This window comes from Triturus cristatus, chromosome 6 (assembly GCF_964204655.1).
Source record: "Triturus cristatus chromosome 6, aTriCri1.1, whole genome shotgun sequence".
In the NCBI taxonomy this organism is placed as follows: Eukaryota; Metazoa; Chordata; class Amphibia; order Caudata; family Salamandridae; genus Triturus; species Triturus cristatus.
In genome coordinates this window covers 331,246,238-331,259,390 of record NC_140589.1, presented here as the reverse complement: position 1 = coordinate 331,259,390, position 13,153 = coordinate 331,246,238, and the positions used below count along the sequence as shown (strand labels likewise).

The 13,153-nt window shown below is 42.3% G+C and overlaps 1 protein-coding gene across 2 annotated transcripts in view; it reads left to right on the top strand.

Moving 5' to 3' along the window:
* ATP6V1C2 (ATPase H+ transporting V1 subunit C2) overlaps nt 1–13,153 on the top strand; it is a 283,506-nt gene that overhangs the window by 155,523 nt on the left and 114,830 nt on the right. For both annotated transcript variants that reach the window (XM_085610702.1, XM_085610700.1), the window contains one exon: nt 7,092–7,183. In XM_085610702.1, the coding sequence (XP_085466828.1) occupies nt 7,092–7,183 (92 nt within the window). The remainder of the gene's footprint in view (nt 1–7,091; nt 7,184–13,153) is intronic.

The window sequence follows — 13,153 nt, the reverse complement described above, 5'->3', positions numbered from 1 at the left end:
TTATTCCTGTTGCATTGATTTCACTCAAAATGTAAGTGGCCACTAACCAAATTTTAACGAGATATCAATGCTCTGTCTAGAATTGTCTATACTGGAACCAAAGCCCAATTACCTTTCTCTTGCCATCACTGTCGTTTCATTCAGCGCTTAATTTGCCAGGCCCAACATTTAGCTACAGAAGCCTGCGCCCTTCAGTATTGAAGAGTGGGGTGTCAAATACCAAGGCTGCATATCCTTGATTCCACCTGATGCCTCTTTGATACCCTACTAGACACTCCTTGCCTCTCTAGCTCAGTCTTGCAGGTTATTTTTCATCCATGCTTTCTCCCCTTCTCCCTGTTTTTCTATCTTTCTCTTCATTCTTTCCCCCTTGTACGTTTTAATCTCTCTTATTCTGGATCAAAGTCTGTTGAGGAAAACTAAGTGCTGATCCACAAACATGAGTGCTACTGGGCTCCATCTGCAATCACCAGATCAAATTTAGCACGGCTGTCATTACTCGTCCGTTATGACATCAGTGGGCATTTATCCGTAGTCTCTTGTGAGACATTTGAAGTTTTAATGTAGCTTCCGATAAGCATGATCTGGTGTGCACATTTTGTGTGAGTGTTATATACACCAGTTTCACCTGAAGAGCCTTCATTTGAGGTGGTCCAAGTAAAGAGTTCTGATTTAGAAACATACAAAGGAACCCTCTTATGGTAGCTTACGCGATGGTCCCAGACACCTGAAGTTTGACTCAAGCTCAGTATAGCCAGCCCTTACCTTCATGTGGTTCTATAAGGTGAGCGGTGAACCATGCGATCACAGATGAACCGCAAGGATCCCAAGTGAAGCAACATCAATTGAAGGTATACTCCTCTTGCAGGTGAGGATATTCCCCATTTACCTGGTACTGCACATTGTCAGAAGATCTTAGTCTAATGCCTTAACCATAGCACCAACAGATGCTGTGTCATTTCCTCTGTGTTGAGCACCAGAAAATATATGGAATGCACACAGTATCCTCCAAAGTCATAGAGTTGCCTGTGCCACGACCAACTTAATTGAGAAATAATGTCACATTTGAATGTATTACTGCCTGAAGCCCCATGGGTCATTTCAGAGTAATGCTAACTGTAAAAGATGTTTCCTGTGTCTTTGCACTGTCTTCACAGCAGTGCCCTTATAACACTGTCCCCTTAGCATTGTCCTTAAATATAGGGTTATACAGTGAGAGATGTCACCTCAGTTTATAACTCCAGAATGAATCTGCTCATCTGATTTTAAAAATCCCCAGTTAGCTCGATCTCCAAGGGCATTCGCAACCTTCGCTGGTTACCAGTAACCGAGAGGCTGCAATGCAAGGCCCTTTGCATTGCTCATAAAGCCTTGAATACTGGAGGTCCTGCATATTTTCAGCAGTACATTTCTTGGCATGTACCAAATCGTAATCTAAGATCCAGCAATGCTAAATTAGTAGTGGTCCCCAAAATCAAGAGGTCTAAATGGAGAGGAAGAAGTTTCTCGTTCTTGGCTTGCAGGTTGTGGAATTCCTTACCCATTGCACTAAGGTCAAAATCTAACATCTCTCTGTTCAGAAAAATGCAAAAGACCTGGCTTTTATCAGTTCATTATTCGTAGATCTATTTCTGTTTCATCTAGCAGGAATGCTTAGTGCTAAGACGCCTTTGCAACTATGCGCTTTATAAAAACTGTTAAAAATTGATAAATGAAATGTTTGGGAAATATAGGTTATGTTAAAGGTTGTGAGGTGCACCAAACGTAGGGGCCAATTTATATATCAGTGGTTTGCCCATTTCTTCACCAATGCAACAAAGTGGGGGGCATAGTATCAAGGCCGGCGTTAAAATTATCGTCGCTTTAGCGGCAGGAAACTGCCGCTAAAGCGGCGATAATGGGCTTGATAATATGCCCTTGGGAATTCCAATAGAAGCCCATGTTGACACCAGAACATGGGCTTCTATTGGAATTCTCTGCGGCATATTATCAAGCCCATTATCACCGCTTTTAGCGGCAGTTTCCTGCCGCTAAAGCGGCGATAATTTTAACGCCGGCCTTGATAATATGGCCCTAAATTACTTCAAGCTGGAGGTAATTTCTACAGCATTGGCAGGAGCCGGCATCACAGCAGTTTCTGTCAATGCTTTTGCAGTTTGGCTCAGTCACATGACAGAGCCTTGCACCAAACTGTTTTCTTTTTTTTCTTTACAAAAAGAAAACCCCAAAGCGGGATTTTCCTTTCGAAAATCAAAAAGATAATGCCCCTCCCCCCCTGCAATGGAAGTCATCGCTCATGGCGAATGGGGAATTTGTTTTGTTTTTTATAGTTCCTTGATGCCAAGGTTTGAGGAAAGTAAAAAAAACTTCTGCATGTTCGCCCATCCTAATTGGGTGGAGTAACATATAGCCAATTCTCTGACAGCCTTTACGCCAATGGGCTGTCGTAGTAGTTTAGCTACGGGGATGACGGAGTAGTCACCAGAGTAGCCACACCTATGGTCCGCCCGCATTTAAATCAGGCAGGCGGACCACTGTGTTGGCAAGGAGGGAACATGATCGCAGTTGTGATGGAGTTCCCTCTCTGCAAGCATCTAAATTGGCACCCAAGTACTGCAAGACAGGTTGGGAAATTAAAATGATACAACATTGCTTTTTTCTATGTGAACATTTACTTTTAACTCCCAGTGGAGTCTCGTTAGCAGTTTGGGGATGAGGGTGTAGTACTCCCCTAAGTCTTGTTGTGTGAGTATGTGCTGGTTGCGCATGCCCAAGCATCACAGAGGTAAGGGATAATATTGTAGTACACTTATGTGTATGCTGGTGTAAACTGGGAAAAGTGCAGTACCCTGTTGTATGGGGGAGTGCTCCAGGGTATACGAAGTTGGAGAACAGTAGCACCCTGTCACTAGAGATTCTATGCAGGGAGCACCACATGGTTTGTGAAGTTGGCAAAGTGTAGTACACTGTTTTAAAAAGTTGCTCATGCGAGTAACCTGTGGTGTGCTAAGTTGCAAAATTGTAGTTCCCTGTGTAAGAAGTTGTTTGGGGAGTATCCTTTAGGTGCAACATCGGAGAAGAGTAGTACCAGGATATAAGGCGAAGTACCCCGTGGATGAAAATGTGGAAAGTGTAGTACACCGTGGTGTCGGGGGTGATAGCCACATGTTTTGTCTTAGTATAGTGGGTGATATCCACTATCTTGTGATTGTTTTGTAGTGTGTTTTCTTCAGTTTGCTTAGAAGGGAGCCAGTCAGTGTTGTGTTTGAATGGTAGTGTTTAATTTAGCTGTAGTATGTTGTAGCAGAGCAGGTCTTTCCCTGCTAACGTGGTGTGGTGTTAACAGTGGTATTGCTGGGCTGCTCTAGTGTTTGATTATTGTGTTGTGTTGATAATTTCTCAGCATGCATTGACTGAAGGCTATCAGCTGTAAAGAAGACATCCAGATGCTTTCTGCTACAGTTTCCTGAGGGCGTGGTGCTGGGAGTAGACTAAGTGCTTTCTTTCACCTGGCACTTAGTCACTATGGTTTGACCAACTAGTGTGATTGGGTGTGGGGCTTGCAGGAGAGTTGGGCTCCTCATTTGTATGTAAGTGTGTGCTGGAATGTGTTGTCCTTCTGGTGTTGTGTGTGTTGGTTGTGAAAGATGGAAAAAGTGTGAGTTGATGTTTCTGTGTAACCTGCATCATTTCCTAAGGTGGGGTAGACACTGTGCAAATAGCAGCATCAAGATGTATATGATGAAACATAACTCTACTTGACCTCTACTTGAAAAGTCTCCTCTGCTTCACTGCTTGCACATCGCCCAGACCTGGGTGTCTAGTGGATACCAAACCACTTAGATTCACCCTGTATATCAGCCTCAACCCTCAATGTATACTTTGCCCAAACTACAAAGATGTGCTGGTACCAGCTCTTTCCTTTTAAGAGAGTTAAACCACTTCTTCCAGAAAGCGAATTCAGAACTGCTACTCAAGTGCTCGTACCCTCACACCTCGACTGTAGTAATGCCTTACTCCATGGCCTCTCAGACTCCACTGTGTTACCCCTTAGGGACATCCCACATGCGTCTCCATGTCTTATCCATGCCCAGAGGAAATATGATCACATCACCCCTGCCCTGCTTGAACTCCATCGTCTCCCCTTGCCAGCACCATTTTCAAAATTAGCTGCACCCTTTACAAAGGCATCACGACCAGTACCCCACTCATTTTGCAGAGAGGCTCACCATCTGTGGTGGATCTCTTCACATCTGCAGCCAGGAAACCATCAGATTGCAGACTAAGAAGTGAATCAAAGAAAAAACTACACAGCAGGCCTTTTGCATCTATGCTGTCGGGATCTGGGACAGCTTCCTCATTCCATCAGGACCACCCCAACGCCGCTCCAATTTAGGAAGCAGTTGAAGACTTACCTCTTTAAAGAAAAGTACATTACAAGGCATTAACCATCTATGACCCAGCTTCCTCTCCTTATACTCGTTGACTTTATGCGTACCTTTGACCATTTACAGCGCTCCGCTGCGTTTTGGCTAGGTTCATGCTATAGATATGCCATATGCATGTATACATACAGTGTAGATGTGATGAGAGGTTTTCTGTTGGTGCCTGGTCATGGGAGTTTGATTTAATGTGATGTGTGGTTAAAGTTTACATTTTTGTTTGTTTGCACCTTGAATGTATATTCTTAAGGATGACGGGAAACCCTTTGGTGAATGAAGTACGTGGATTCCATGGCCTGGCTGTCACATGACTGGCTGTCCGTGACTGTAGGTGCTGTGAAAAAGATCAATTATACAAATGAACATGATGCTTTCTGGGGAGCAGACAACACCTGCCCCAGGCGTTAGAAAAAAACAGGAAGTAGTTGGGAATTATGTTGTTTATCTTCCCACAAGAGAGGCAGGGTGAGGGTAATCGACCTCAGCTTAATTCTGATTTTATTTTTGCTGTGTAAAAGGTTTGCTTGAGTTGTAAAACTCTGCCTCTGGCCACGAGCAGGAACTCATTGGGTAAGGGCTGTGATGAGTAAGACGGATAAGAAGGCCATTTATTTTTCCCTCTCTTCACTCTGTGGATCTTCATGCCTAACCAGTTGTGAGTCGGTACTTTGTCGATGTTGTCTAACACGCTGCACCTTTAGCTTGCCTTTGGAAATAACATCACACTACAGAGTTATCTGACTGGAATTCCCTTTACACACTGAGGCTAGAAATGGACGGCTAAGGTCTCCCCACCAATATAAGAGAACGACAGGTTTATGGTAATTGCTCATTGTCTCGAGCAAGTGCTGAGGCATCCAGACATCTTGTCCTCACTGTGGGGTGGCAACAGTGTTCTGATTCTCTTTGAATTTTCCTCAAGGCACCCCCCAAAGTGTGTTATTTCTGTGTGACTAAGTGCTACTCGCAGAAGCCCTCAAAACTGAAGCCCAGTTATCTTTCTGGCCACCGTGAACCCTTTAATCCCTCACAGAGCTGTCATTCAGACACAACCCAGGGCCAGCGATTAATGGGACACGAGTGGTTCTCTGTCCTTTCTCCATCGCTATGGTCTCTTGCTGAAAGTATGTCAATAGAGGGGTTAGGATTTCACTTTCGTTCACAAGCCTCGTAGTGGCAGGGATAGGTAATTCCCCCATAAGTGATGCACCAAATTGCAGTGGAGGTGTGAGGATGTTTCCTTAGTTTCCAATGGTGGACAAAGTGCAGTGGCACTTGGCTCAGAGTCCTGAAGGGCACTGACCCAGACTTCTGCTGTATTTTACTACCCAAATAGGGGCCTGTTTTGTCTGCGTGTGCTAAGACCAATATGGCTTTTGCTACACCACTGGTCTTTTGTGTTGCTAAGAGATGTGTTTTCCACCACGCTAACCACCCTTACCTTAGCACAGGCTCCGCAGAGATTAAAGATTAAAATGTAAACCAGAATGTTTTGCTATAGAACATTCCACATCACTTAAGGAAATCACAGTTTTCTGCAATAACACTTGTCTCTATTGATCAACGTCAGTTTACTCATCTAAAATGATTGCTACTACTTTAAACTATTCTCAGTGCCAGGCGGTATCATACTGTGTTTAAATTGCTTCTCTCTTCAAGGTGTGATTATTGTAAAACTCATTTGTATACCTCAATGCAAACCCTTGCATCTGGTTTCATGAACAAAATGTAGAAATCCCAAGATGCTACTTTTTCAGTTAGGACTCTTGTATAGACCCAAGTCAACAAACTGGCAAATAGTACCTAATACTGCTACTGCTACTAATGACCAAGGAAAATCTATTAACTCTTGAAGAAGCTTCGTCAGACATCTTTGGGTTACTCATTCTTGAATTCAAAGTAGATCTTTGTAACATTATCTGGTTCCATGGCAGTTCTAGAAGTGCTGGCATCTTTTTGGCCTAGGTCATCTTTAGGTCTCATGCTGCTGTACAACATGGATAAAGCCCTCTCTCCCGCCAGCAATAAGAAGACTATGACACGGCACTGGCTGCATCATAATATATATTTTTTTACTTTCAGCCATGCTACAAAGCAGCCTGTTGCTGTACAACATAGTAAAGAACATTAATAAAGCCAAAGACCTGTTGGCTTTTTCAGTGCTTGTTATTCTTTATCTTTGACACACGTAATGGGATTCAAATAAACAAGCAGAACCTCAATAAATGGAGGAGGAGCTGATATTCATCAATCTCTTCACTTGACAAACGTTTAGTTGATTTCTGAACATTACAAGAACACTTCTTTCTCCCATGGATACTGTTCTCTGAAGTTGTTGATCCTTTATGCAAAGTCATGTTGCAGCTGATGATTGACAACTAAAGTCTATTCTTGCCCCATTATCTATATTTTGACTGTGGCTTATTATCATGGAAAGCACTCTCTTGTGAATCTGCCTTATCGTGTAAATTTCTGCGTCAAGAACCAATAATCATATTCACAAGTTTTAAGAATTATAGAAGAAATATAAACATATGTTAATTTTGTTTTATTGATGATTTCTATGATATTATTTTTGCATTTATTGCCATGCTACTTCGTTATTTTTTAGAAATGACTTTATATTTAGTATTTTACTTCCATTTTTAGCAAATGTCACAGATTGATACGGATTTGAAGTCCCGCGCGGCTGCATATAACAACATAAAGGGAAACTTGCAAAGTCTGGAAAGAAAAACTGTGTATGTATAGACCTTTATGTGAGTGTTTTTTTGTATTTGTTTTTATTTATTTTTTAACACTTAATACAGATGTTTTTCTATATCATATAGGCTGTCGGAGAAGGCCACAATGTGCACTAATACACGTAGACAAGAATCTAACATGCTCAAATTAATGCATATTTCAGTTTAGTATTATGAAAATGCATATTGCTTCTACTTTAAAGTCCTGACACTGATACAGACTGTTGTTAGTAGTGTTTGGAAATTAACTTATTGGCGGTGAGAGCTGTTGCACTGTTGGGAAACAACGCTAGAAATGTTTACATTTAAATGAATTCTTTAACTGTGTAAACCTGTTAGTTTTGTCAGCAGGTGACAAGCAACTGGCCGGCAGACCAGCAGTCCGTCTGACATTCTGTAAAACAGACTGAGGGATAGATAGAGGCGTATATGATAAGTGACAGGACAACATTTCTTAAGAAACTTAGGAGCATATCATCAAGGGCTTTATCTCCGCTTTTCTGGCTTTAAAAGCCAGAAAAGCAGAGATAAAACCAACGCCCTATCAGCAAGAGGGTGCTAACATGCGTATTCGCATGTTAGCACCCTTTTACACTACGCCTACCTTTGTATCTCTAATGAGATGCAAAGTCGGCGTTCCTGTCATACACTACATGTCAGGAGAGCAATGACGTGTCTTTGCGCTATCAGCAAGGACGCCCTTGCATTTTAGCAGATGTTAGTTTTTGGAGAAAACTGCTGTTTTCTCCAAAAACGAACATCTGCTAAAATCCTGACTAAGCCACCCCTAACATTGGGGGTGGATTATGCTGATACGACCACAGGGTCGTATCAGCAAGGTTATCGCCCTTTTGCAGGGAACATCGCTGGGATATCATGGCTAAGTCAGTCCTGAAGCAGGCGTAAGGAAAGTAGCGATAACAGGGGTTATGCCACTATGCTTCATAGCGTGGGGCTTGATGATAGGAGAAATGTCGCTTAGCGACATTTCTCCTGTCATGTCAGGTCAGGAACGCCCACTTTAAATCTCATTAGAGATGCAAAGCTGGGCGTTAGGAATTCGTGCGCTAATGCTAGGTTTCACGTGTTAGCGTGACCTTGCTAATTAGGCAATAAAATTATCGCCGCTTTTCGGCCGAAAACGGCCGCAAAAGCGGCGATAATTTTCTATCGCCGCGTTGTAGATATGCCCCAGAGTTCTTTATTGTACAATTACTTAAAATCATTACAATAAAACCATTAGATCATGTATATACATTTCTGCAACATGACAAATTGTGGGGGTAAAAGGATGAAAAACAGAGAATTAGTCACTATGTGTGAAGCAAGTTAGTTTATCTAAAACCCATTTGTGGAGAGTACCGACGTGCTCCTAAAGTGCGTTTGTGGCTTCTTACTGGGCTGACTACGTGGAGGTAAAAGAAGGCCGCCCAGATGCGGTTTAGCAAGGCCCCTATTGAATTACAGTTACTTAATAGTGGCATTTGTATGGATATCTATCTTGCAGTGTGCTGTAGCTTGATGGTGGGGTTACTATGAGAAATTACTAAAGATGTTATTCAGGGATTCAGACCTGACACTGCAGTTGAGAGACTTCCAAATGTTTCTCGGCATAGTTTTGCTGAGCGGGCAGTTTGATGAAATTATGAAGGCTTTCAGATGAGGTGCCTGTGGGAGTGTTTGGTGCAGATGGAATTTTGTTGGTGCTATTCCATGGACACAATATGTATGGTTCGGATCATAGTTGCAATGATAGAGCCGCTCTCATGTACCTCAGGAATAAGGCCGCTAGCTGCGAGGACTCACCCTTCATGCATGATTCAACTGCTGCTCTGCAGGTTCCAATTTTCAGGATACGCCATATTGGTCGCAGCCAGAAAATCCCAAGGAGTAATAGCTTCAAGCAAATGCAAAGACTGTGGGTTAATGATTCCTCATACTTTCCACAGAATCTGAAGCATCTGTCTTGCCCTTCCCGAGACCTGCAGCCATACCTGTATGATCTTAGTGGAATTAAGACCAGTCAAAGCCTTAATAGCTCCTGTTTCAGTGCTAAGTTGAACGGCAGGGAAAGATAGATCGGCAGGCCTCCTAGATCATACAAAGCGCACACCCAGTTGCCATGGGCTGATTTCTTTACTGCCCGGATGTCTTGTTCCCTTGAGATGATTTTCGCCAACTTGGTTGTTTCCCTTGAGGCATTTGGCATTGAGAAGCCACTCAACCAAATTTCTGGTGCCTCTAGTGAATTCAGTTCGGTGTTGGGGTTCCTTATAGTCTCCCAGATTATCTTTTTTTAGTGGATTCTCTTTCACTTGTTTGGCTTTCATTTACTATATCAAGAATTAGCTTAGCTATAAAAACTTACCTTCACAGTATTTTTGTTCTCGATATTCTTGACACAATAGTTAATCCCTCAATATTTTTGGTTCCAATCTTCTGTATAAAGACCTGTACGGCAATCTACTGAAACTTTACTTTGACCCATTTCAATATTTTGCCGTCCCCCTAAATTCACATCAGACGTTATTTTTTCAGTCAACTTTAAGATTTACTTTTCCTTATAGCTTTCCTGCTCTTATGGTTATTGTATGATAAACTGTTTTTGTATTTGTCGTATTTAGCTGTTTTAAACATATTATACTGAATCAAGCTTTCGCTGGGGAGGAGGCTCGTTTTACGTAACCCCTTGGAGCCTGATTCACAAACCTTTCTGCACACCCAAGTGAAACATATTTGCACAGATAAAGCCATTTAGGATGGCAAAATCTCATTACCAGTTCACAGAATAAGGAATTACAGTGTTTTTACTTCTTAAATGGCTTTTGTTCATGTGAGGATTCCACAAGTATGGTCATGGAGAGGGTTTCTGGGTGTTCCAGGGTGGATTAACCTCAAAAGTTCGTGCTTACCCACAGGCTTCTACATTTGTTCCTGCAAATGCCATATTTCTGCAACTGCCACATCTCTTCCTCAGAAAAGAGCTATGAAGATTATTCTGGCTCTAAACATTCTGATCACATCCAGCTACACCAAATACCTGGGTTTATTTATTTTTCAACAAATGGTGGAACCCAAAACCATGCCTCTTCCCTGGAAAGCAACACATTGAAACCCATCTGTGTACACCACAATTCTTACTTTGACAAAAGCCATTCCTAGTTGAACCTGTCAGCCCATCAAGGTTGATCTTCCAAAATATCGCCAAGGCTATGACACAGAGATGGGAGTTCTGATGCCTGTTTACACTTTATCACTCTCTCTGTTGAACTTGGGAGACAATGGCAATGCAAGGGAACAGTGGTATCTGTCTTGTTTTATCTTTAAATGAGATGTTATTTATTGCTTTAATTGTAGATGTATTTATTACCTGGATTTGTGAGCAATGTTTTTATAATGGTTCTGTATTAGGGAGATCCAACCTCTATAGCGCATCCTGAATGTGACATTTGGCAGGGTGCCACATTAATAAGCCCCATCATTCTAGCATGAGTGATGAACATGCTCTCTTCAACAGAAGGTCTAGTGGATTATTTGTTGATATGGGAAATCTGCAAGGTATCCATACACAGAAGTTTACATGGTTATTTTATTTCCTAGCACAGTATTATTGACGAGTGCTATTTCACCAGCCACAGTATTCACAATGGCCATTATTTTTGCTGGAGCACAGAATTTCAAATGGGCACTTTTTTCAAATTGGGGCCCATTTTTTCAGGTTACAAGATGTTTGTCATGGGTGTCTGAATGTCCTTCATGGCTACACAGATGTATTAGAAACTGCTCATGTATTACATAACAAGGGGACCCCAATACTAAAACCAGGGGTAGTATATGATTAAGAGAAACAATGGTTCATATTAGGCCAATCAGTCCAAGAGATATTAAATTAAATCCAAATGAACATCAATCCTGTTTCATATATAAAATGGCAATTTATTTTCTGCAAATAAAGGGAGGGACTCATATAAACATTCTAAGGGGCATATCATCAAGGAGGCTATATTAAATTATCGCCACTTTTGCTTCCGTTTTTGGAAGAAAAGCTGTGAAAATGTTATCGCCTTATCTGCAAGGTCACGCTATCGCGTGAATCCTTGCATTATCGCCCTTTCCCCAACGCCCATCTTTGCATCTCTAATGAGATGCAAAGTGGGCGTTCCTGCCCTGACATAACTGAAGAAATGTCGCTAAGCAACATTTCTCCAATTATCAATGGGCACGCTAACCTGCAGAGCGACAAGCAAAGTAGCGATAACCTCTGTTATCGCTCCTTTCCTTACGCCTGCTTCAAGACTGACTTAGCCATGATATCCTATGTAAGGTGGATATCATGGCTAAGTATACCTTGCCCTATCATCAAGCTATCGCCAAACTTCGTGAGATTATCGCTGGATTTCCAGCGATAATCTCACATTTGGCAGTTAGCGCTGGGAATTTTATCGCTTTTGAGATAAACGTTGCTAATAGCATGCTATCTCAGCGATCAAATTCCACGTTTCCCGGCGATAATTATCCTAGCGCTAAGTGCGCTTAGCGATAATTATCGCCGGTCCTTGAGGATATGCCCCTAAGTAATTTAATTTATTTTACAATATTCAAAAATATATAGATCCGGTGCTCACAGGTAAGTGAAGCGGAAGTGTGCTGTGGTGAGTGAAAGAAAGATTTGTAAGAACATACATCACATTGACAACATAAGAAAAACTCCTTACACACAATTTACATCAATTAGATTTTCCGGCTTGAGTGACTTAGAGTTGTGTTTGGGTGGAACATTGCAGGACTTTCTGCTAAGTTAACTGGCCCTTGCTGGTTGCAGTTGGAGTCAGACCATCTGCCTCCAAGAAACCTGGGAGGTTAAGAACAGCTTTTTTCTGGAGGGTTGCCCTCCCTATTTTCTTCCAGCAGAGCCCTCTGTGGCAGGGAGGCCTGTGGGGTTTGATCACTTTTATTGCAGTTGAGCTGAGTGGGTATATCCGCGATCTGTGTTGGGAGGTCCAGATGATGCAGGGGTTGTTGTTGTTATTGCCATACTACCCCTGTTAGCCTTAATTAATTTCGATAATGGAAGGCTGGGGCATGACATGGATACCAGTTTCTCTGGTCTTAATTTAGCCCTGAGTGCATTGTGTGAGAGGGGAACTGGAAGGCAACAAATTGTCTTTGCAAGGGACTTTCATGTGACTCCCTCTTGGGACCCGATGTCTCAAAACCCAAGTTTTTGCTTTTAGAGGGGCTCTAAGGAGGGCCTTGAGCTTGGCGCTATCCTGCACTCACATAGGGGCATATTATCAAGCCTGGCGATAAAATTATCGCCGCTTTAGCGGCAGAAAACTGCAGCTAAAACGGCGATAATGGGCTTGATAATATGCTCTATGGAATTCCAATTGAAGCCCATGTTAAATGTGAAGGACATCTAACATGGGCTTCAATTGGAATTCCATAGAGCATATTATCAAGCCCATTATTGCCGCTTCAGCGGCAGTTTTCTGCCACTAAAGTGGCGATAATTTTATCGCCTGGCTTGATAATATGCCCCATAATTTGGTATTCACCCTGGACAAACTGGTAAACTCCCCTAATCCTGCAATTTCTCCGACCTTTAAGGGGAGGAGCTGTATGTTGAGTATTGATTTTCTTTTCATCTCATTTCCGTAGTTTATACTTATTTTTAATTTTAACATTATCCACAGCCCCTTTAGTGATCACAAGCCCCCACCCACTGTCCTTATCCCTGGATGTTCTTACCACCGCTCGGCCTGGGCGGGGGGGCTCTTAGGGGACTTTCCTTGGTGGACCAGGGTAGAAGGTTTAACTGATGCTTGGTGGATTTTCAGTGCTTTTGAGCCTCCCTTTTTGCCAAGAATGCATAGGAGTTTGCCATTTGCCTAGATAGAGACACTGGGGAAAGGAAATCTTGCAAGCTTTTGATGGTATTGCCCTGGGCGTTTTAATTCTATTGTC